General features: G+C 43.9%; 1 protein-coding gene across 1 annotated transcript; it reads right to left on the bottom strand.

The window, feature by feature from the left end:
* Window positions 1–52: 52 nt before the first annotated feature.
* Window positions 53–25510, bottom strand: LOC115174015 (collagen alpha-2(I) chain). The gene is made up of 49 exons (XM_029732613.1): window positions 25307–25510; window positions 23131–23132; window positions 21445–21480; window positions 20814–20897; window positions 20070–20126; window positions 19247–19291; window positions 16936–16989; window positions 16527–16580; window positions 16289–16342; window positions 16122–16175; window positions 15415–15468; window positions 14890–14934; window positions 14370–14468; window positions 13998–14051; window positions 13529–13627; window positions 13273–13317; window positions 12487–12585; window positions 12330–12383; window positions 12114–12221; window positions 11955–12008; window positions 11707–11805; window positions 11515–11568; window positions 11192–11290; window positions 10857–10910; window positions 9720–9773; window positions 9505–9612; window positions 9187–9231; window positions 8873–8971; window positions 8313–8420; window positions 7990–8043; window positions 7820–7873; window positions 6666–6719; window positions 6476–6529; window positions 6164–6271; window positions 5984–6037; window positions 5665–5718; window positions 5380–5541; window positions 4960–5067; window positions 4547–4654; window positions 4359–4412; window positions 4018–4125; window positions 3866–3919; window positions 3596–3703; window positions 3259–3312; window positions 3036–3143; window positions 2519–2765; window positions 2007–2191; window positions 1466–1708; window positions 53–1166 (listed from the first exon to the last, which is right to left on the bottom strand). The coding sequence occupies exons 1-49, from the start codon at window positions 25374–25376 to the stop codon at window positions 1020–1022; spliced, it is 4059 nt and encodes a 1352-aa protein (XP_029588473.1). The 5' UTR covers window positions 25377–25510; the 3' UTR covers window positions 53–1019.

Genomic DNA, 25510 nt, shown 5'->3' on the forward strand with positions numbered 1-25510 from the left:
TGAAAGGAAAAGTTAAGTACTTTATCTAACCAAAAACACAAAACAATCAATCAACGCCAACATCATTTAATGATATTATCATTATAAAACATGAAAGCACTTTAGTCATTGAATGGTGTTTGGGAACATTGGACATGCTTTATTTCAGAACTTTTCACAATTGATTTAAACATCTCACATATACAAAATAGGTACAATAAACTTTGTGGGTTTTTTCTTTTGAGAGAGAGGCCGCCTAAAATCCATTAAAAATGGATGAAATAATGTGCTGTCAGCATGAACACTGCATTGAAGGAGGGAATTGAAGGAGCAAAATGGCTGAACAAAAACAAACCAAAACTTCTAGACAAAAATGAACAAAAAAAAACTTTAAAAAACGGTCAAAACCAGACAAACATCAGACCAGACGTAGGGAAATTCCACCTGCTTAAAATGGGGTTAATCAGGGGGGACCTGTGCAAGACTCATCAAAGTCAATACAAAGAAACACAGTAAGAATGAGAGTGGTTTCCTGCTCCTACACAGCTGTATGTTTAGCACCATAGGTCTCTGCTTCAAGTAATTCAGCACCTTTGATACAGGACGGAGCTTGAAGCCTTAGTACTCGTAACTTCTAGATTGTGGATCAGACAGGTTCTCAATATTTTTTTCTAAAAAACAGGCATGAGGTAGCTTCAACCTTTTTTTGTAATATTTTTGTGGTTTTAAACCTCCTCTTTGGAAGATATACAAAGAGCACAAAGTGATGCATACGTTCAGCGTTTTTATTACACTTCTTTTATTTTTTACAAAATGATGACATGTCCCACAACATGGTGTTTTCCCGCGTCTCTTTGGGCTGCTGTATTAATTTGCATTGCACAACGCTCCGTTCAGTCCATTGGTCCTCTCCGATAGAGCCCAGCTTAAGCAAGTGGATGCGCAGAGGAAAATCAGCATTCAGTATAAAAACAACACAGAAAGAAGGGCAGAGATTCTTTTTTTTTCTTTCTCTCTTTTTTAATTTATCATGAGTCCATTTATTTGAAACAGACTGGGCCAATGTCCAAACCAAACTCTTGATCAGCTCCACCAATGTCCAAAGGTGCAATGTCGAGGATGGGCAGGCGAGATGGTTTATTTGTTCTGTATTCAATGACTGTCTTGCTCCACTGGCCAGTGTGTCTCTGCAGAGGTAGGACAAAAGGAGAAACCATGTATCAGAATAGTGCACCCACTCAGTATATCAAATCGTGAAAACATACAAATGCTTCACTTACAATAATACCCTAAGTAGCCTATGATACTTTAAGTAAAGAGTCAGATTCCCAAACTCTTTCACTAACCAATAAGTTACAGAAAACTACCCTGAGCCTGAGTTAACCCTTCCACCATGCACTGCATCTATTTGTGTGAGTGAGCACAGAGAGAGAACGAACAAAGCTATTGTTCCAGACATTGCGGTGGAAATAGAAAGGGGACTTACAGTGCAGCCGTCCTCCAAAACGTTGAAAGTGAAGCGACTGTTGCCCTCGGCACTCAGCTCCACGTCGTTGGAGCCCTGCAGGAGCACGGCCTTCTTCAGGTTGCCGTTCTCTCCGTCCATGTACGCCACGCTGTTCTTGCAGTGGTACGTGATGTTCTGGGTGGCCTGGTTGGCCAGGAGACGCATGAAGGCCAGCTGAGTGGCCATGCTCTGAGGGCTCAGGGTCTCGTCATTGTACGCAAACTGTGAAACATAGGAGGAATTAAGACAGGATCAGTGTCAAGATATAATCTCAAGCATTTAGAAAAAAAACCTGGGCGAAGAATCGTATAGATAGATGTCTGATGATCTCCTTAAAATGGAACCAATACAATCATGTTAAGGGTAGTGGATATGAATGTAAGCCAAACACATGGTTCAATACTATACTAGTAAAACATGCCTCAAATCAGACTGGTGTGCCAATCAAATCAATGTGTCTTCCTGATGTTCAAACTGTCCGCTCTTCTCATTAGAATCAGTACAGGTTCAGTCTGCTCACCTCAGTACCACCGTTAATGGTCTCTCCGAACCAGACGTGCTTCTTGTTCTCAGAGCTCCTGTACCAGTTCTTGCGGGCGATGCTCTCTGGGTGAGGGTGGATGCAGGTGTGTCCGGTGGAGAAGTCGCAGTGGGCCTTGATGGCGTCAGCGATGCAGCCCTGGTTGGGGTCGATCCAGTAGAAACCTGCAGGGGAGGACAAGAACGAGAAACATTGATTGGCACTGATAATACTACTAACACTATTATTAATACTTCACTGGGGTTTTACTTTGTTTAGGTGTTGTTTAATTTTCAGGTTCGACATGATACTGTATATTTTATGAGTTTGATCGCTCAAGGAGAGTATTGGTAGTGAAATGTAGAGTGATAGATAAAGAGGTAGAAAGTTGTTGAGACTCGAAGGATGTAGATATTTTATTGGTTAAGAGAGTATGATGGTTCTAAGGCACCTCAGTGAGTCAACCAATCAATAAAGAGATAGACAGATATGTGTCTGTGGTACCAACTCACCGCTGCTCCATTCGGGGTGGCTGAGTCTGATGTCTCTGCAGGTACGGGCGGGGTTCTTCTTGGAACCCTCGGGGGTGAGCAAGTTCTCGATCTGGGAGTTTAGGGACTTGATGGTGGCGTCCACTTCGTAGTCCTTGGCCCTGAGAGAGGGCTGGTCGGCTCTGTACTCATCGTAACCACCAGACTGATCGTATCCGCCACCAGCGGGACCTGCGGGTCCGGGAAGACCAGGAGAGCCGGGGGGACCCTGTGGGCGAGAGAAGAGAGTTAACAACCTCAACCTTGGTCAAAGGTCACTACAAGTGTAACTTGTAATTAGCTTAAACATAACTTCACAAATACATGTTAGCCTAGATACATTATGTGTTGGGATGTTAACAGCTAGTATCTGCCTTTACACAGAGCTTATTAGATCATCCCCCTTTGTCAGCCATACTGTGGCTTTGTCTGACTGACTGGCTGACTGACTGGCTGACTGACTGACTGAGGCAGGTGTGTGAGTACTAGATATACTCACAGCAGGTCCGAGATGTCCAGGGGAACCACGGTGTCCAACAGGTCCGATAGCACCATGACCTCCAGCTCTACCATCCTTACCAGGGGGACCATGGGGTCCGGCAGGGCCCTAGAGACAAGCAGAGGGAGATGACAAGGACAGGTGTCAATACATGTCTTTTATCTGTCTAGTTGGAGGAAGATACAATGGAGGGAGTTTGATGTGGATAGCACTGGTTACTTACTCTGGGTCCAGCAGGTCCAGTGATACCAGCAGAGCCAGTCTCACCAGATGGTCCCTGGAGGGGAGAGATATGGTTAGATTAGAGACCTCAGGGGTAGATACAGAATACTGCAGGAGCGGGATATGGTAAGATAGTAGACCTCAGGGGTAGCTACAGCATAAGAACATTGTCATACAGTAAATTATTCCGATTTTTACGTGACGTGGCTATAAGGCTTCTGTAAATGAAATGGAGGTGATACAAACTTGGGGATATGGGCTATTTCAGGATATGAGAATAGATCATGTTGGATGGATGGATGGATAGATGGAGGGTCAGAGCAGTCATCATGACTTACGTTTGGTCCGGGCATTCCCTGGAGACCACCATGTCCACGCAGACCCTTCATGCCTCTGTCTCCTTTCTCTCCAGCCCCACCCTTCTCTCCACGGGGACCAGCGGGGCCCTACAACACAAGGAGACAGAACCATAACAGACGTGTGTTATTTCATATAGACCTACAGTATAGGCACAATTAGGCTACGGCGATGCATTATGATAGTTGAAATGATTAGACAAGTTTTAATTCAGCCGTCCGAGTCAAGATGAGGTTGGGTAAGGTACTCACGGGGGCACCACGGGCACCAGCAGCACCGACGGGACCACCATTTCCAGTTGGGCCCTAGAGAGGAAGAGAAGAAGATTAAGAGATGGAACCACAGTAACAGTTCCTTTGTGTAGTGTAGAAGTTATGTTTGTTTTATGTGAATATGAACTTACAGACTCTCCACGGTTTCCAGGTCTGCCGACAGCGCCGGAGGGTCCGTTAGGTCCGGGCTGACCAGAGCTTCCAAGGGCTCCAGGAGAACCAGGCTCACCACGGTCACCCTGCAAGGGGGCAAAGTTCAAGGTTCAAAGTTGAAAGTTCAAGACCTTGTTTCAAATGATATGAAGGTCCGTTCATATGAATGTTTCATGTTCCTGTGATGAAGCCTGTAAAATGGAATCAGCTTCCCCTCTCCCAATCCTAACCTTAACCATTAGTGGGGAAAATGTAAAACTGACTCCCAGATCAGCGTCTAGGGGCAACTTCACCCTACACATGACAGAGAGGAGTGTACCTTGAAGCCAGCAGTTCCGGGACGGCCGGGAGGTCCATCGTTGCCAGGGCTACCCTGTGGGGTGACAAAATAGCATGTTAATTGCGCTGCCATGGAAACTGCACGTGAACTGTAATTTCGATTTTGAGCCATGTGTTTACTTACAGGCTCTAAGTACTTGTTTAACAAATCAATGAATGAATCCTTACCTCACGTCCAGCCTCTCCCTGAGTACCAGTCATACCGGGCATGCCAATGTTACCAGCGGGACCACGGGGTCCAGAGGCACCAGCGGGTCCAAGTCTACCAGGCTCACCCTGAATGGCACACAGTATCACAGGATCAACACAGTACAAGCACATACCATAGTAACGCAGTCAATGTACTGTATCCATAACTCATCAACGGATTGCAACGCAGACTAATATTGTTGTATGGGCTGCACTAGTCTGGAATAGCCTGTCATTTTCAAGAAGTGTGATTTAGCCCATTTTTGATCATTCCAATATTATATGCCAAATAGCACATTTTCCAGAGTTTTTTTATTTGTTTTGCAGTCGGATGTGTCTGCTAAGGCAGTTTGAATAATGTTTTGAAATAACAGAAGGTGTAATGTTCTCACCACAGCACCAGGACCGCCAGGAAGACCCTTGTCACCACGGGAACCAGGCAGACCAACGAAGCCAGAGGGTCCGAGCACACCTTGGGGTCCAGCGGTACCAGGAGCACCCTGAACAGGGACAGGAGATCAGGAGGTGAGAGTGGAGAAAAGCAGAGAACAGAGAAAGAAACACAATCACTTCCCCCTATCACCATTAGTGGAGAATGGGGGTGTTTTGTTACACAGCCCAAACAATGTAAAATGCCTTGAGACCAAATGAAAAGCTAGCTTGGTCCCAGATCTGTTCTGTGCTGTTTTGCCAACTCCTATGGTCCTATTGCAAATCAGCACAAACAGATCTGGGACCAGGCTAGTGAAAGGCATGACATAAATCTCATCCATTCTTGAGAAGAAGCCTCAATGGGAGCTATGAAGACTTACGGGAGGACCGCTCTCTCCAGTGGGTCCCTTGTCTCCAGCGATACCAGCGGGTCCAATTTGTCCATGCTCTCCCTGAGGTCCCCCGGGACCAGGATCACCACGGAGACCACGAGGGCCATCCTTACCAGCGGGACCGGCGGAGCCAGGGGGCCCAGAAATACCCTGTGTGTAGGGAAGAGGACGGTACAAGTGGTTATTCAGGGGAAAAAAGTGAGAGGTGTGTGTGTGTGTGTGTGTGTGTGTGTGTGTGTGTGTGTGTGTGTGTATGTGTGTGTGTGTACTTACAGCGGGACCGGGGCCTCCAACTCTACCGGCAGCACCAGGGAAACCAGTCAGACCCTGAAGAGAAAGAACAGAGGTCAAAGGTAGAAAGCAGCCAAGGTCACTGGGTCACAGAGAGATGGGGTGTCGTTCACAGGCGGCTGGTGGCACCTTAATTGGGGAGGATGAGCTCTGGAACGAAGTCATTGGAATGGTATGAAACAAATAGTTTCCATGTGGTTGATACCATTCCATTTACTCCATTACAGCCATTATTATGAGCCGTCCTCCCCTCAGCAGCCTCCTGTGGTGTCGTGTGTGTGATATCAGTGACAGTACTTACAGAAGGTCCAGCATCACCACGACCACCAGGGGGGCCAGCGGGTCCACTAGCACCCTAGACAAGAAGACAAGAAAAGTCAGTAAATTATATAATTCTCAGTGAGGATTTACAGTACATGATGTCTGTGTGAATGGATATAGTTGATTCCTGTTGAAGATAGCATTTCTGAGTGAGACTTACTGAAGGTCCAGATTGGCCAGCAGGTCCAGCAGGGCCGGCGGGGCCGACATCTCCCTTTCCACCAGCGGGTCCTTTGTCTCCTCTAGGTCCAGACTGACCATCAGAACCCTGCATGGAACACAAAGACATGGGTCAGAACAGAACAAGGGCCGCAGCAACACAAGGTAGTGTGTGTGTGTTGGCGCGTATACACAAAATTGAACACATGTTTGAGGGTATAGGTCTCCATGTTAAAGAAAATCACTATATTCTGATGCATACATGTGACATGTTTATGTGTGGTTTCAGGGTATCAACCGAAGCAGTACTTACAGGGGGTCCGGCGAAGCCGGGAGGTCCGGCAGGTCCACCCTCTCCACGCTCTCCCTAAAACAGAGCAGGAACATGATAGGGTTGACTGGTGTAATGTCTTTTGGGAAGACATTCTGAATAGTAGATCATGTTAGTCCTTAATTCCTTTGAAGTGTGATAATGTGTTACATAAGTAGTTGTAGGTACTTACATTGGGTCCACGAAGACCAGCAGGTCCGGCAGGGCCAAAGGAGCCAGACTCACCCTGAAAGAGAGCAAAGATGGAAAATGTAAAGGCTGAATCAACCCCAAAAAGATCAATATCAATCCAAAAATCTGAAAAGAATCAGCTTGGAAATGGCTCGGATGTAGAACACTTCTTCATGGTCTGCATAACTTTGATGAATGAACCCTAGCCTTTCAAGTTCCATAGGATGTCCAGTACTCAAGTTGAAGTGTATTAACTACCATTTGTTTCAAAACAGGCAAAACAATGAGTTGCCATATCCTGGTAGATGCATTTGAAGTATGATGGTGTATAATAGAGCAGGTGTCCAGGCAGTGTTGTGTCTTCCAGGGGCATGTCCAGTAGGCACAGCTCGGAAGAAAATGTTTTTGAAACATGGAGGTACTTTTTCCAATCAGAAATTGAAACAGGGAGGAACTTGTCCAATCAGAAATGTTTTGTTATCTGATGCAAATCGTAAAACAATATATTGGCGCTATGGTGTACCCTCCTGACCATGACACAGGTTTCCATCACTTGAAGATGACATCAGATGTTTGGACCTTGGCAGTGTGCTACTGAAAACTGTCCAGCAAATGGCGACGTTGATATTCTAGATTCAGAAGCTGTGGCGGGTGGGTCAGTGCTATCTGGAATCCTTGGGACATCCATACCCTAAACCCAAACTCCTAACTTAACCATAACCATTACCTAACCATAACCATTTCAAATTTCAGCTGTATATAATTTCAACTTCAATGGGGTAGGGACACTTCAAGGATCCCGGATAGCACGGACCGTGGCAGGTGGGCGCTACTAGTTCTTCTCTCTGGTCTGGACTACAGAGGCCTTTGTTGTTGTCCAAATATTCAGAATGACCATACTCAACAATATAGTCCATTCCATATCTTGATCACTTGTGAAGAGTCAAAGAATCTTGAAGAAGCCTCGCTATTCCTGCTCTGCAGGTGAGTGAACGGTTATCCATCTTGGATTTCTTGGATGTGCATAATCGTTGACAAATCTTCCTTAAGTGAGCCCCACAATATTTCTCATCATCTGAACCAATGTGTTTCATTCATCCTTTGCTATCCTTTCATGTGTTGAGGACTAAGGGAGACGATATTCAGGCTGTTTACCTTTTCACCATTAGCACCGGAAGGTCCAGGGGGTCCACTTGGTCCGGGGGCACCCTAGAAAGAGACACAAGGCACAAAGTCAGACTAAAACACAATAGAGACAGAATAACAATGTATTAGATGTTATTTTCACTGTGAAAGTGACCTAATGAGATGAGAGAGGTACTTACACGGGCTCCATCTCTTCCCATGTTACCCTCAAGTCCTCTGTGTCCACCCTCACCCTAGATTCGAAAGAAAAATACATGTTAGTCACTCGTTTAAAATAACCATTATATATTATTGTTTTTAGTCAAGGTCTATCAGAGAAGACGCTGCATTAAGGCTAAGAATGTCAAATTCTCCCAATGTTTGTACTGTAAAATAACAATCAAGCGCTGCATTTCACATCAGAAATTATAATTGACATCAATTACAGCTTTTATTCAACTTTAGTCTTGTGAAATGTAACTTTTTTTATGTGTTTACCTGCAGCAGATTCGGGGGGACTTACCTTCTCACCCTTGGGTCCAGGAGTACCACCGGCACCGCGCTCACCGGGCATGCCACCGGGTCCTTGGTGTCCAGGGCCACCAGCAATGCCGACAGAACCAGGCTCTCCCTGAAACAGACATTGGTGAAGAATGGTTCTACCTATAAGCTATCCGTCTCATGGAGCAAGACCATGAGTGGTTAGGAGCGTCATTTGACTACAGTGCTTAAAAGAACAGTGGTGTATTTCTTATACAGAATCGGGTTACGTCTTCATCAAAACCATACATTGGTACTACCAGATCTATTGTAGGGCCAGAAGATTTTACAGACCACACAACGTGACCAGGAAAAACTCTGGGCATTGTTTACAACAGTAATATGGTTCTAAGCCCTTCATAGAGCTGGGATCACCTTGCCCTATTTACAACAGTAAAATGGTTTTAAGCCCTTCATAGAGCTGGGATCACCTTGCCCTATTTACAACAGTAATATGGTTCTAAGCCCTTCATAGAGCTGGGATCACCTTGCCCTATTTACAACAGTAATATGGTTCTAAGCCCTTCATAGAGCTGGGATCACCTTGCCACCATCGGGGCCTGGAGTTCCAGCAGGTCCACGAGCACCGATGGCTCCCTGAGATCCAGCAGAGCCAGCAGGACCAGAGTTTCCACGCTCTCCCTAGGAACAGACAGAGAGAGAGGGCGACTGTCAACACCAGGGCTCTGTCATGGGCACACCACAGTATGTATACACTACAGGTGTGTGGGTGTGAGATGTATATAAAGATGTAAATGAGTGAACAGGATCATGTTCATGGCAACAGGTGTATGGTTGACCAGCTGTCAGAAGATCATAGTTAATGGTCTGTGAGAGGTATTCATGAGTGGACATACCTTGACGCCAGCGGGTCCAGGGAGTCCCTGGTCTCCAGGCATACCCTGTTGAGAGATGAATGCTTTGTTAGTGCAAGATATTACATATTGAGAATACTATTACAATAAAGAGAATATACTGAAACTGAGGAAAAAGGAGGTAACATTTCTATAAACTAAAATGGAATTTGCTGTTAGGTTTGTGTTACAGGGTAAATGTATTTGTGGAAGTTTGTTTGTTATGGCTTTGTGGATGTAGGTTTGTGGAAGTGTTTATGTGTTTGTGGATGTACAGTGGGTTTGTGTTACAGGTCACAGGTTCTAGGTTTAGTTGCTCACTTGGTTGCCAGCTTTGCCAGCCTCTCCAGCAGGTCCAGCGGGGCCGGGCAGACCCTGGAAACCTGGAGCACCAGAGGGTCCCTGCTCTCCCTTCTCACCAGCGTTACCCTGTAGAAGAAGAGAGAATCAAGTTCAATCAAATCAAATACAATTCACTGTAAGATTAGATTCTAGTTCTTACTGTGTATTTAGAGGAAATAGTGTAGACTACTTACAACAACTCCAGCAGGGCCGGGGGCTCCATTGTTACCATCAGCACCTGGGCCGCCCTAAGCAGAGACAGGGAGAGCTAGGTGAAACACTGACACTGGCAGCAGGTGAATGATCTATGATCCATGGTCGTTCAGTCAAAGTTCATTGAGGAAACACAACTCTTTTGTAATAAATGACTATAGATGTAGAGTAAGTAATACATTTGGGTTGACTGTTTGGTTCTGTACCGTCAGTCATACGAGGGCACAGATTTAGGATACTTAGCTTTACCAACCGCTAATTTGAGAGATGGCTACCATAGTAGTAAATTAATGCCTTTAACAGTAGAGAGTTGATAATGTAATGAATGTTGTCTGATGCGGGGGTACTTACTCTCAGACCAGTAGAGAGTTGATAATGTAGTGAATGTTGTCTGATGCGGGGGTACTTACTCTCAGACCAGTAGAGAGTTGATAATGTAGTGAATGTTGTCTGATGCGGGGGTACTTACTCTCAGACCAGTAGAGAGTTGATAATGTAGTGAATGTTGTCTGATGCGGGGGTACTTACTCTCAGACCAGTAGAGAGTTGATAATGTAGTGAATGTTGTCTGATGCGGGGGTACTTACTCTCAGACTAGTAGAGAGTTGATAATGTAGTGAATGTTGTCTGATGTGGGGGTACTTACTCTCAGACCAGTAGAGAGTTGATAATGTAGTGAATGTTGTCTGATGCGGGGGTACTTACTCTCAGACTAGTAGAGAGTTGATAATGTAGTGAATGTTGTCTGATGCGGGGGTACTTACTCTCAGACTAGTAGAGAGTTGATAATGTAGTGAATGTTGTCTGATGCGGGGGTACTTACTCTCAGACTAGTAGAGAGTTGATAATGTAGTGAATGTTGTCTGATGCGGGGGTACTTACTCTCAGACCAGTAGAGAGTTGATAATGTAGTGAATGTTGTCTGATGCGGGGGTACTTACTCTCAGACCAGTAGAGAGTTGATAATGTAGTGAATGTTGTCTGATGCGGGGGTACTTACTCTCAGACTAGTAGAGAGTTGATAATGTAATGAATGTTGTCTGATGCGGGGGTACTTACTCTCAGACCAGTAGAGAGTTGATAATGTAATGAATGTTGTCGGATGCGGGGATACTTACTCTCAGACCAGTTGCACCAGTTGGTCCCTTATCACCACCCTTGCCAGCCTCACCCTGGAGGGTGAGAATGAAGAAGAGACCATGGAAACGTCAGATGATCATCGTTTCATGTTGGTTGACAGAATATACGAGCATATTCTGTCCATATTCTGTCCTTCAATTTTACTTCCTCTTTATTCTTTTGATCCTATTCTGCGATCTTTATCACTTCCTGTTTATTAATTTGACCCTATTTTGCCCATATCGAAGTGCATCAACAACCCAGCTGTCTCTCTCACAATCCAATCTCACGCTAGTAGATCAACTTCCTGGTTTTACTTCCTGGTTCTACTTACTCCAGGTCCCTTGGGGCCGGGGAATCCGATGTTACCGGGCTGGCCTCTGGGTCCAGTTGGGCCGGGGGGACCAGTGCGTCCGTCCAGACCAGCAGCACCCTAGAATAGGACATAAAACAACGGGGATCAGATATGGCACACCACCACTAGGTGGGTTTTAACATTGTTGGTGGATGGGGTGGGTTACTGGAACCATACCACCAATAGAATGTAAGTGCTTTGAACCAATCCATTATCATGACCAGCAATTTCATTGTATTCTAATATTTTAGGATATACAGTGTTTGAAAGGATGAATATTGGAGATGTGTTTAATTACTTACAGATGGGCCTTCCTTGCCTGGGGGTCCACCCTGTCCAGAGTTTCCGGGCAGGCCCTATTAACAGACAGAACTTGTTAGTCATTCAGCATAACAGCTAGAGATCACATGCTATATTTGGTTCAGAGATTAGACAGAGAATACATTAAACATCTTATTGAAACATTATGATTGACAGGTGTGTGTGACACTTACTCTGGCTCCAGTCAGACCAGACTCGCCAGCACGACCGGCATCACCAGGGGCTCCACGGATACCAGCAGGGCCGGTGGCTCCGCGAGCTCCGGGCATACCCTGGCAGAGAGGGGAGGAGGAAGAGGAACCCATGAGTACAGAACAGTCACTATATTACAAGGTAAAATTCAATATTTTCTTCCTGCATTTGAACAACTTTCATAATGGCTAATAATATTTTAGTAAACAGAATATTTTGGGAGACTTACAATGGGACCACCTCTTCCCTCCAGACCAGGCAGACCACGAGTTCCAGCACCTCCCTATGAGACACAAACAGACGTGAGTCAACCATAACCCCTCACCTGCACCTTATAGCAATACACCAAGACTGTACCCCCACACTGGGTCTGGTATGATATACTCACTCTAGCTCCACGCAGACCAGCGGGCCCGGTGGCACCAACCTCACCAGTTGAGCCTCTCTTGCCCTCCTCACCAGCGGGACCAGCGGCACCCTGGACACCAGAGTGACCCTGAAGGAGAAAGCAGAGACATTAGAGACCGCCACAAACACACACCATGTACTGACATAATGCTAGAGCATACCTATACTGCTAAACAGCAGTAGTATGGATACTCACAGGCTCTCCCTTAGCACCAGAATCTCCTTTTTGTCCAGAGGGTCCAGGGTCACCCTGCAGTCAAAGAGACACAGATACATGATCAATACCTCAATATTCATACAGATTGTGTTAGTAAAGTGTTGTTGAACTGCTTTTTAGGTCCAGCGGTACTCACACCAAGGCCTCTTGCTCCAGTGGATCCCTGAGGGCCCTGGGGGCCGGGACCTCCTCTTGGGCCGGGGAAACCAGGGGCTCCAGCAACACCGGGGAGACCCTAGAACACACACACACAGGACGGAAGAGTGGTGAGTAAGAAGACAGCTGAAGTACCTACTGCATAAACATTATCATAACATTACCTAATCACATGACCATAACTTTACCTAATCACATTACCATAACCTTACATAATCACATTACCTAATCACATTATCTAATCACATTACCTAATCACAGTACCATAACATCACCTAATCACATTACCTAATCACATTACCATAACCTTACCTAATAACATTACCATAACCACATGACCTAATCACATTACCATAACCACATGACCTAATCACATTACCATAACCACATGACCTAATCACATTAACTAATCATATTACCTAATCACATTACCATAACATTACCTAATCACCCAATGGTGTCACTAGAACAGTTACTTATGGCTAATATCACTTCCATGTAATGTGGGAACAACTGAATTAATTTCTGTCCTTCATGAATTGGAAAGCTAAAGCGATTCATCGTTGATGCTATTTGAGTGTGCTATTTGAGTGTGCTATTTACTGATAAGTCAACTGCTGTGCTTCAATCATAACTCATATCATGCCTATATGAGTCCAAGGCTCAAGTGAACAAGATTCTACAACTTGACCTTTGTCTCACCCTAAATGACCTTTGGACTGTCAATCTAGTCTAACCACAATGCAACTATGGCCAGAATACTTACAGCAGCTCCCTTGGCGCCGTTGATACCGTTGTTACCAGGGTTACCCTACAAGGAGAGGAAAAGGAAAGGGAGAGTGTTACAGACAAGTGTGTAGAGATGCCAAGAAACCAACCAACATGATGGAAAATATATATGACCATTGGAGAGAGTTACAGTATGCATTTCAGGACCAGGTAACAAGAAAATCAACAAAGCCTTCAATATGACATATTTCACACTGTGATAATTTTGTAGTTTGTTGGTAGTGTATACTTACAACGGGACCGACGGGGCCAACGGCTCCATTAGTACCGGGCTCTCCTCTGCCTCCCTGAGGTCCGGATGGGCCATTGGCTCCAACACCTCCAATCTCTCCCTGTTACAGTAACATTTTCACTGAGTCACACAATCCATTCAAATGGGTAATAAAATGTTTTATGATGTTATATAGATGTTATATAGATGTTTTATGGTATAGAAATCCTCATAGGAATACTATGTATGGAATCATTAGTTTGGTCAACATGATTGGTCCCTTTAGTTTAGACAGTAAATCAATGAGATTATCGGATAGTGATAACCAATTAGAGAATCATGATGGGTGTTGAGAAAGCTCTTTAGATGTGGTTCTACGGTTCCCAGAACTAGGAATCTTCTCTGGTGTCCACACTAATAATGTCCATGATATACTAAAGACTGTGATCATGAAGAAATGCTTTGGAGATGACCATGATGACATCCCTCACCTTGGGGCCAGGGGCTCCAGGGAAACCAGGGGGGCCAGCTGCTCCAAGAGGACCCTGGGAAACAGGAAATAGAGAGATGACATAGTGAAGTAGAGGTCAAGGGTTACAGAAAGTGTTGTAAGATGAAGCTACCCCTAGAAGCGGACGATCTAACTTCAGTTTTAGCATTTCCACCTGATTTAGGTTAGGATTACGAGAGGGATACGCTGATCCTAGATCAGATCTGGGCCTAAAGATTTTTGTAATCTTTTTTTAAATGTAACCTTTATTTAACTAGGCAGATACAGTAACTTCTACAGAGGGGTCACTCCTAGGTGATCCATAAGGTTAAGGGGTCAGAGGTTATGGGGTCAAAGGAGAAGTAGCACTCACAGCAGGGCCGGCGGGTCCGGTGCTTCCATCAGCACCACGGGCACCAGCAGGGCCAGCAGGGCCGGCACGGCCTCTCTCACCATTCAGACCACGAGAACCCTGAGGTGGGGAAGAGAGGCAGAGAGAGATGAGAGAGAGTATGGTTGAGTACAAGTGTGTATTTATTTTTAAGTGCGTGTATATAGTGAGTATAGTATATGATATATTACTGGTTGTACATTTGATTTCCCAACGAGGATAATACATAGTGATTGGTGATCAGTAGACAGTGAAGAGGATACAGCAAGTACTCATCTCCACTGTTTCCTTTGAAATCAGCTATGTGAATGCAATGTATTTTGCATGTGACAAATGGTAAAGAATCAGTGTGAGGTACATTCAGACTCAGCTATGCAGGTGACATGTTCTATTAGTGATACATATGCCTTGGGCTAGCACCTGACAACATGCTAATTTTGACATTTTCATCTAGGAAACAATATGATGAAAAAGAGAAGGGTGACATAATGTGTGAACTTACAGCTGGTCCGGGGTTTCCGTTAGCTCCATGGGCACCTGTCTCACCCTATGGGAGAAGCAGGAGAACACGTATTCAGATGACAGGAGGTCATAGGTTACGAACGGTGTGAACACTGGATATATCTAGATTGGTAAACATGGGTGTAGATTTATGTAGGTACTATGGTGAACAAGTGGTAAAACAAACACTGGTATTTGAGTAACCACTATCAATGTAGCGGGATTGTGACTAAACGTGCACTAAAATGTGCTACTGTCTGTGAAATTCACTTTACTTTTAGGTGTTACAGGGTCGGTTTCCGGACCCAGGTTAATCCTATACGTCAAGTCAAAAGCTTGCACAATGGATCTCTCCATTGAAAGTGTTTTTTTAGTCCAGGACTAGGCCTAATCTGTGGCCTACAAAGATGAAAGCTAAATGTCTGTTACACCTCTGCATTAGGCCTCCTGTGCTATCTGTGGGATTTGACAGGGATAAATGAATGAGGTTGTGATTAAGGAGGATGTACTGTGGCTGCAACGTTACCTTAGCACCTCCTGAACCAGACTCTCCCTTGCGTCCATCCAGACCATTGTAACCCTGGAGCACAAAGAGAACAGGTTAGCATCCTGAGACAATACACAATTATTATAGTCTAAAATCAGTTAACAACAGGAAACAAATAATCTTCCCCACCCCCTTATCGTTCAGATCATATTGATTCATATTGATTATCTGGTGAGGGAATATTCATTTGAGTTTAATCTTGAGATCTCTGCTACTTGTATTCTGTTTGATGTGGGATGCATTTTCGCTCAGCTTCTCATGGGACAAAACTCATAATTTCCCATCATTACTAGTCTTTTCTAAAGACTATATCTGCATCTCAAAATACACCCTATTCCCTTCATAGTGCACTTGACCAGAGCCACAGTGGGGGGGGGAATAGGGTGTCATTTGAGATGAGTACTACAAGGGAAGTGTGTGACTGGGTCACATTCAGTGGGGTGCAACATTACAGAACATCCAGATACAAATGTATTACGTAGAACAGACATGCTTCTCTGTCATGTGGAATGGAGAATCATGTCAGCTCTATACAAGTCGTTTCTATCTGTAACCTTCAGAGCGTTGCACCCTCCTGAATGCTGCCCAGGTGTGTCTCCGGGACAGAACAGGTATACTGTATAACAGGGTCGTTGGGAGGTCGTTGGGAGAGGCAGGGCCAGGCAGGTATTTATGTAAATACTCACTCTGTGTCCCTTCATTCCAGGAAGTCCAGGAGTTCCGGGGAATCCACGAGCACCCTACAGAGGAGGGAAAGAAGAGGTTTTACTTGATAACACTTCATAGGTTCATGTATATTTAGTGTCAATGTATATTTTGTTAATGGTCTGTCAGCTCTGGACATTGCCCTTACCTGAGTTCCAGGGCCACCTCTGTCACCAGGCTTTCCAGGTCTGCCGTTGTTACCCTAGAATTGAACAGACAAGCTGCATTAGATGTGTATACTGTAGGTCCACTATCATGATAGCATGTGTCTGTAGCATTTTCCACATTCACTAATTGCCCCAGTAGGCAAGTAGCGCCACAGGTAGGTAGTTATTAAACCAACAGTTAGACCAAAATAACACCAAGGATTTTAACCTTTTACTTACATCCTCACCGGGCTTGCCAGCGGCTCCAGAAGGTCCACGAGCACCAATGGGGCCCTTGGATAAGAGAGATGTCAGAGGTCAGGGTTAAGGTCCCAGTCAAATTCTGTGTTCAATGTTGCCTTTCTGTGTAGTAGTGTAGTGTTGATGGCTTCATCTGTGTCTGTACAGTTGAAATGGTTAACGTACAGGTATGAGAAATGAATATCTGTTTAGTACAAATTGACTATGAGGTATCACTGTGTGTGTTGGACTATAACTATACTACATGGGACAGTGGTGAAGATGTGGGAGAAGGGGTAGAGGAGAGAGAGTAAGGGGATATGTATAGAGTAACATGCTGAGCTCTGATCAACCTGTTATAGAGATAATGTAACAGTGGGTTACAGTTTCCATGAGAGAGTTATCTTACAGTCTGTCCGGGCTCTCCAGGCTCTCCAGCGTGTCCTGTGAATCCTTGGGGTCCCTGTTGATGGGAAAACGACACAACAGTGAGTCGATTTATCCAAATGAGACATTGTTTTATTACTATGTGATCAGTTAGGTGTGATGAGTAGAACCAGGACTTATTCCATCCTGAACATGTGATCTGATCCCTAGTTAGGGGCTATAGTAGGGTCCTAGTTAGGGGTCCTAGCTAGGGGCTATAGTAGGGTCCTAGTTAGGGGTCCTAGTTAGGGGCTATAGTAGGGTCCTAGTGCTTCTTTCACATGCATTGCTTGCTGTTTGGGGTTTTAGGCTGGGTTTCTGTACAGCACTTTGAGATTTCAGCTGATATACGAAGGGCTATATAAATAAATTTGATTTGATTTGATTAGTAGGGGGTCCTAGTTAGGGGCTATAGTAGGGGGTCCTAGTTAGGGGCTATAGTAAGGGTCCTAGTTAGGGGTCCTAGTTAGGGGCTATAGTAGGGGTCCTAGCTAGGGGCTATAGTAGGGTCCTAGTTAGGGGTCGTAGTTAGGGGCTATAGTAGGGTCCTAGTTAGGGGCTATAGTAGGGTCCTAGTTAGGGGCTATAGTAGGGGTCCTACTTAGGGGCTATAGTAGGGGTCCTACTTAGGGGCTATAGTAGGGGTCCTAGCTAGGGGCTATAGTAGGGGTCCTAGCTAGGGGCTATAGTAGGGGTCCTAGTTAGGGGCTATAGTAGGGTCCTAGTTAGGGGTCCTAGTTAGGGGCTATAGCAGGGTCCTAGTTAGGGGCTATAGTAGGGGACCTAGTTAGGGGCTATAGTAGGGTCCTAGTTAGGGGCTATAGTAGGGTTCTAGTTAGGGGCTATAGTAGGGGTCCTAGTTAGGGGCTATAGTAGGGGTCCTAGTTAGGGGTCCTAGTTAGGGGCTATAGTAGGGATCCTAGTTAGGGGCTGTAGTAAGGGTCCAAGTAAGGGGTCCTACTTAGGGGCTATAGTAGGGGTTCTAGCTAGGGGCTATAGTAGGGTCCTAATTAGGGGTCGTAGTTAGGGGCTATAGTAGGGTCCTAGTTAGGGGCTATAGTAGGGTCCTAGTTAGGGGCTATAGTAGGGTCCTAGTTAGGGGCTATAGTAGGGGTCCTACTCAGGGGCTATAGTAGGGGTCCTACTCAGGGGCTATAGTAGGGGTCCTAGCTAGGGGCTATAGTAGGGGTCCTAATTAGTGGCTATAGTAGGGGTCCTAGTTAGGGGCTATAGTAGGGTTCTAGTTAGGGGCTATAGTAGGGGTCCTAGTTAGGGGCTATAGTAGGGGTCCTAGTTAGGGGCTATAGTAGGGGTCCTAGTTAGTGGCTATAGTAGGGGTCCTATTTAGGGGCTATAGTAGGCGGTCCTAGTTAGGGGCTATAGTAGGGGTCCTAGTTAGGGGCTATAGTAGGGGTCCTAGTTAGGGGCTATAGTAGGGGTCCTAGTTAGGGGCTATAGTAGGGGGTCCTAGTTAGGGGCTATAGTAGGGGGTCCTAGTTAGGGCTATAGTAGGGGGTCCTAGTTAGGGGCTATAGTAGGGGTCCTAGTTAGGGGCTATAGTAGGGGTCCTAGTTAGGGGCTATAGTAGGGGTCCTAGTTAGGGGCTATAGTAGGGGTCCTAGTTAGGGGCTATAGTAGGGGTCCTAGTTAGGGGTCCTAGTTAGGGGCTATAGTAAGGGTCCTAGTTAGTGGCTATAGTAGGGGTCCTAGTTAGGGGCTATAGTAGGGGTCCTAGTTAGGGGCTATAGTAGGGTCCTAGTTAGGGGTCCTAGTTAGGGGCTATAGTAGGGGTCCTAGTTAGTGGCTATAGTAGGGTCCTAGTTAGGGGTCCTAGTTAGGGGCTATAGTAGGGGACCTAGTTAGGGGCTATAGTAGGGGTCCTAGTTAGGGGCTATAGTAGGGGTCCTAGTTAGGGGCTATAGTAGGGGTCCTAGTTAGGGGCTATAGTAGGGTCCTAGTTAGGGGTCCTAGTTAGGGGCTATAGTAGGGGTCCTAGTTAGTGGCTATAGTAGGGTCCTAGTTAGGGGTCCTAGTTAGGGGCTATAGTAGGGGACCTAGTTAGGGGCTATAGTAGGGGTCCTAGTTAGGGGCTATAGTAGGGTCCTAGTTAGGGGCTATAGTAGGGGTCCTAGTTAGGGGCTATAGTAGGCGTCCTAGTTAGGGGCTATAGTAGGGCCTGTGAGTTCTTCCTGGCCAGGTCACTCAGTCAGGAAAACCTCCTGGCCTTCATGTTGAGTTTATATGAGAAACAGAAACAACATTGAGTCATTTGACATCATTTGAGAACTACTTACAGGGGATCCGGGAGGTCCGTTGGGCCCTCTAGATCCCATCAAACCCTGAGGAGAGAAAGACAAAGCACATTGAAATCACATCAAAGTAAAGTTACTGTACATGATCTTAATGCTGTTCAATCAAAATGGACGTCCAATTCAGATATGAATCAGTGAAGAGGGAATGAAATTAGAGAAATGTCAAACAAAAACTTTTGCTTAAAATAGCAGAGAAAGGCTGTGTGAAATGTGTGACATCTTATCCAAATTTAAATCTTAAATGATTTGGGAAGAAGAGGGATAACATTTGAAGAGAATAAAATGGTAATACATTATTCATGGTTACCGAATTGGTATTCTATTGGTAAACACTTAGCTATATATCTTGATGTGTCTCTACAGAAGAAATAACTGCAGTTGCACCTATTATGTCCAGGGTTTGGTGTCATATGCTTGACTATGAAGAGGTTATGATCAGTTTCGTAACAGCTCAGGATCTACAATGCTGTTTCTGGCTGAATCCCAAAATAAAGCCTACTCCATAGGCACTGATAAGATGATGAAAGGCTATCAGCTTCACAGTTACAACTCTACCTTGTCCTCCAATAGGCCAGGTGGAATTTTCACATTGCTTGCTTACATCCATCTTATCAGATCCACACAAATGCCTAGGTGTCAGGGGCTAGGCAAGGACTAGTGACAAGGGAATAATGGCCTAAGGGCTAAGCAGGGACAGTGCCAGTGCCAAGTAGGTAGGGCCTACAGGGTGTGCCAACTGGTTAGGGGTGAGGGTTTCATTTGGGGTTAATTCAGGGTCCCACTCTCTTGTGTTTGGGGGCCTCACCATGGGTCCAGGTCCGGGGTCGCTGCCTTTTCCTCCATCAAACTGAGCAGCAAAGTTCTGGTAAAAAAAACAGGGACACACATTATTATCACAGAAATGAACAATTAATAAAAGCCATGTTTGACAAAAATAATGGTATAGTAGTCATAATTCCATTGGTTAATCCCAGAGGGTCCTGAGACATCAGAGTAGTAGTCCTTAGGGTCAACCATGATGAACCATACTGAACAATATTGACAAACTGTCCCAGTATTGAAAATAAGTTTTTAGTCTAAAACGAAATGATCTCAGAATATAAGGTCATTGGAACCTCTAATCACTTTGTGTGTGTAAGCCATGTTTATGATTTACAATGTCAGGGGGTCATCGTGGAGTCAAAGGTTCGTAGGTCAACTGGGTATAAAGTCATAAGCGTATATGAGGTCATGTGTGAGGTCATGGGGTCAAGACCACCCAATTGAACTCATCCCTAGAGAGTACTAGGTAAGGTTCAAGGGACACTCTGAACACTTTTACCATGGCTGATTTGAAAGAGGAACCAAGTGCCATGCCCCGGTAACAAACCAAAACAGATGGGTTCTGTTGGTCACGTTTAGAGTTACAAATGTCCTCAATTTTCGGGGGAAAAAATTGCCAGCCAGTGAAAACATTTGTTACAGAATTGTCAGCCATTTTATGTATGACTAAAACATGCTCATTTTTAGAGTGAGATAATGAGGGACATCATGATATTGCTGAACTTACTCCTCCAAGTCCAGGGGGACCAGGGGGGCCGGCAACGCCGGGGAGTCCATCTTTACCATCTCTTCCATTACGGCCTTGGGGACCCTGAGAGAGAGATAGAAACAACTTATTATTTAAAGAAATCTTTCAGCTAAAATACTTTATATTCTATACATATTCATGCTGTAATTCCGCTGGAAATGTCCTTCATCCTCTGATGTTGTTTATGGTGACTTTTTATTTTGGTTTTGTTTTCTGTTGTGATGTTGCCCAGTCCTGTAACATGCTGTAAGTGCTGTATTGTACACTATAGAAAAAGGGAAAGCATTCTACATTATTAGATAAGCAAAATTATTACAAAATGACTACAATTTACAAAATGATGTATAATTGATTTATAGCCATTTTAAAATCATATGTTGTTGCTTATATGTTTATAATATATCTGGGTAAAAATACATCCAATAATATCGTTGTCAACATCGAGGATGTAGGCCTCTGTGCCATGTGATCAAGGGGTGTGGCCACAACGGGGTCAAAGTATGTCATGTAACCCTCTCAGAAATGTGCATTTAAACAAGTGTAGTAACTTGCAGACACCTAACATACAACATCTACACACCAAAGGAACAGCTGGGTGTTCTTTGCTTACCCTGTCACCTCGAGGTCCTTTCTCTCCCGTTGGGCCCTATGGTGGGAAAATATCTCAATCAGATAAACATACAAGGCAAACCACTCAAATAAACATTTTAAAAGCATATCAGTACTTCTAGCAAAGCTGGTCAGACCCTCATCTCAGATAGATTGCATCAATGTTAAAGGAAAAATCCACTCAAACTATCTTTTGGTATTTTTTTCATTAATCCAATGTTGATCATTATGATGATGTGGCCAGTGACACTTTGCTTCTTGAAAGTCCAATATCTTGAAAACTTGACTGCTGACATGTAAAACATTTTGGGACTGTATCAACAGTGAATTAATGAAAAAAATACCAAAATATATTTTTGGAGTGGATTTTTCCTTTAATTGAGTTCAAGGGTTAGAAGATAGCAGTCTATGTGTTATAATGTGTACATAAACAAACTTGACCTTACAGTTTGAGGACAAGCATGTCAACACATTAATGTTACTGTATGAGTCAACAGTGTATACTGACTTGGCCTCTCACTTGACCTTTGACCTTTGAGTAATCCTGAGCCTCAAAGTTCAGATATGCCACACTTTTCTATACTAGTAAATGACACATAAGAACATGTTTGCTCACCTTGAGTCCCCCCTAAATAGAAAAGATTATAAATAAATGTAAGATTTATTTATTCAGTCTTTCCTACATTTCTTATGTCATTCAAAGTGTAAGCTATAGCAACCGTACCTCAGTTCTCATCTCTCTCTTTTCCAACAAAGCATATTAGTTGCCAGTGTCATAACACAGTATTGCATGCATAAGTGTATATTATAAGTCACATGCTTGTGCAGATAACTATATCAAACCGATAACAGCACATAAAGATATGTCATATTAAGCACTATTGCAGAGAGATGTTTAAAGGTGCACTATGTAGCTGGGTCAGTGATCTAATGCCAAATCCAGATTGATGTTGCATGGCAGTAGGCTATGCAGGTGTAGAGGCCAATCAATCAATCATAATCAATTCACATTATAGAAACACTGCCCCTTTAAAGCATCAGAATGCCAATATAGAGCTGAGAAACAATATCCAGGTAAGCAATTTGTAGCAATCTCAACTATAACAGGCCATTTTAAACAAGCAACACTTCCTTTATACTGTAAAAAAAAATTCTGATATAATACAGGCCAAATCCTGGGCCTGTGTTAAAAAAAGCTTCTCATAGTAGGAGTGCTTATCTAGGATCAGGTCTTCCCTTCCACATAATTGTATGAATTATTATCTAAAATGCTAAACTGATTCTAGATCAGCACTTCTCAGAGACTTACTGAATATGGGCCTGGAATGTATCTGCCATTTTTAGCTTTCAACCCTCTTCCTGATCCTATTAAAGGGCCCGTTGTGTCCAGCGGCCCCATGGGTAAACCAGAACCAGCACGGGCAGTTTTAACTTTCACTGACACCACCCCTGACCAATAGGAGCCTCACCTATTCATTGGCAGCAAATGAAGAAAAAAGAACCCTCTTCAGATGTAGCCTAAAATCAAACTGAAATACTCCGCTATAGTTGAGACTGCTCATATTGTCGACAGAGGGATCCTTTCACCGAATATTAGCTGCAATTTGGAACCAACAGATAAGATGCAAAAAGGTAAAATCTCTTCTAAAAGCTGTTTTGATAGATAATATCATGCACATGTACTAACCGCTGTGATGTTTCAACGAGGAGGAGGAGGAGGAGGAGGAGGGGGAAAGGACATACTCAGTTAGAACATGATAACTAACATAGTTAAATAGTTTCTGGAGCAATCTAAATTCTCTCTTCTTTTGACCCATTTGTCTAATGCAAAATGCCTTATTTTCCTTTGTAGATAGCAAAATAACTGTTGCTATTTGTTTCCAGAATATACACAAAGATTAGAAAGATTAGAATGATAAGCGTCTAAAAGGAAATCTGACAAAAACAACCAAAACCATATAAAAGGTGAAAAGTATCAAAGCTGTCCATATAAATGCGGCCAAGCTTCTACAATATTCAATCGAGTTTTGTCAACGACAACATTGGGTCATATATAGGCCCGAAGTAGCTACTAAAATTCAACAGCATCCATCTTTAGGGAAAATAAAAATATTCATATATGACTGAATTATATTTAATGCATTGTTGACAACTTCTCACTGACTGGAAATGTCAGTGTCATTTAGACAGTTTCCAACCAGCCAGCAGTCAGGTGTTTACAGGCTTCAAAGGCCTGTGTATCCGCATCCCCTAAGGAAATCAACTTGTGATGGAGAAAAGACCAGAAGTAGGCCTTGTGTAATTAGGAACGGTATATAGATGTACTGCTATAAATTAAGTGATCAGCATTCACTATAGTATACCTAAGTAAATTAGATCCTATGCTATCCTATGCTTTTGTATTGCATCATTGCCTATTATCTACTCTGTATAGCAGGGCTGCCCAACCCTGTTCCTGGAGATCTACCGCCCTGTGGGTTTTCAGTCTAACCCTCTTCCTGGAGATCTACCGTCCTGTGGGTTTTCAGTCCAACTCTAATTTAACACATTCTACTAATTAGCTGCTCAACAGGACCTCAACTAGCTGAATCAGAGATGCTAAATTAGGGTTGGACTGAAAACATACAGGACAGTAAATCTCCAGGAAGAGGGTTGGACTGAAAACCTACAGGACAGTAGATCTCCAGGAAGATGATTGGACTGAAAACCTACAGGACAGTAGATCTCCAGGAAGATGATTGGACTGAAAACCTACAGCACAGTAGATCTCCAGGAAGAGGGTTGGGCAGCCCTGATGTATAGTAACTTGATTTTGAGGAGTCTAAATTACTACATTTTGGTCTAAATGACATTGTCAATGGTTTTGAAGAACTATCATCTTATGTTGCTTGTTATGATCTAGGCGTTTCCTGTTTAGGCCTCAGTGGTGTCCTCATTATGATGTGGCATAACAACCGGATCCTCTACATTTGGTCCCGTCCTGCTGATGGAGTGGCATCGCACCTCCTCTAAAATACTGCGTTGTAATGTCCTTACGTGGCCACTAGATAGCGCAGTTGGACACTTAAAAGAATATCATCATGGAAAAGATTGTTTTAACTTATATTACTTGTATATACAACGCAAATGTCATTTGTTTTACTTGAAAATAATGCTCTTAATTCTTATAATACTAATATTAACTATATTTAAATGAAATAGCTCTAAACCTCACTACACAAGGCCTTCTCTTTCACAAGGCCTAACAAATAGGTCATAGCTTGCACTAAGTTACTCAAGAATATGTCGAAATAATTTTGGGATCGAAAATCTATACTTTTGTAAAGATCTATATGTATTTCTATAGAAAATATATCTAGGAGGGTTGATGCCAAAGGGGATACTGTTAAATTGACCACCAGGGGGCGACGTTTCAATTCCCTATAATAAAAGTTCATTCCCTGGACTCTGAACAGTATGTACAACGCCCCAAACTTTTCATCCTAGGAGTTTACAGATACATTCCAATTGTAGTCTAGATGTTCGCAGTTCCATTGTTCTAAAATCTATTCAAAGCCACTACATTAACAACTTTAAACGATTCTTTCAAGCCTGTGATAACGTTTTCTCATCAGTGCGTTTCTCTGAGACTAATCAATTGGCAATTGTATCCACGGAAAAAGAATGAAGAATCCACCGAAATGACCAGGATCCGTTCGGTTTTATACAGCCAGGGGGAAGCCCTCAAAATAACTTTTAGTGGTCCTCTGGTTATTTCCAAGTAAGTTCCATATAAAAGCCAAGCATAAGCGCTGTAAGGTCCTCCTGAACTCTTAAAACAGGACAAAAATCCTCGGTAAAATACAAAAACATATCAAACTTACATTGGCATGATGCTAGAAATGAAGTTACTGCAAGCAGCAACAGAATCCGGTTATCCACAAAGCTGAGCATGTCTAAGCAGACATGCAGACTCCTTGTGCTGCAGTGCCCTGTTTAACTACTTCAAGCAGGCATACAGTTGTGGTGACTAGAGTAACTCCAAGATTGGAAACCTGCTGCCGTGATGCTAGAATAATACAGACCAA

The sequence above is a fragment of the Salmo trutta genome, chromosome 34 (genome assembly GCF_901001165.1).
Source record: "Salmo trutta chromosome 34, fSalTru1.1, whole genome shotgun sequence".
Lineage (NCBI taxonomy): Eukaryota > Metazoa > Chordata > Actinopteri > Salmoniformes > Salmonidae > Salmo > Salmo trutta.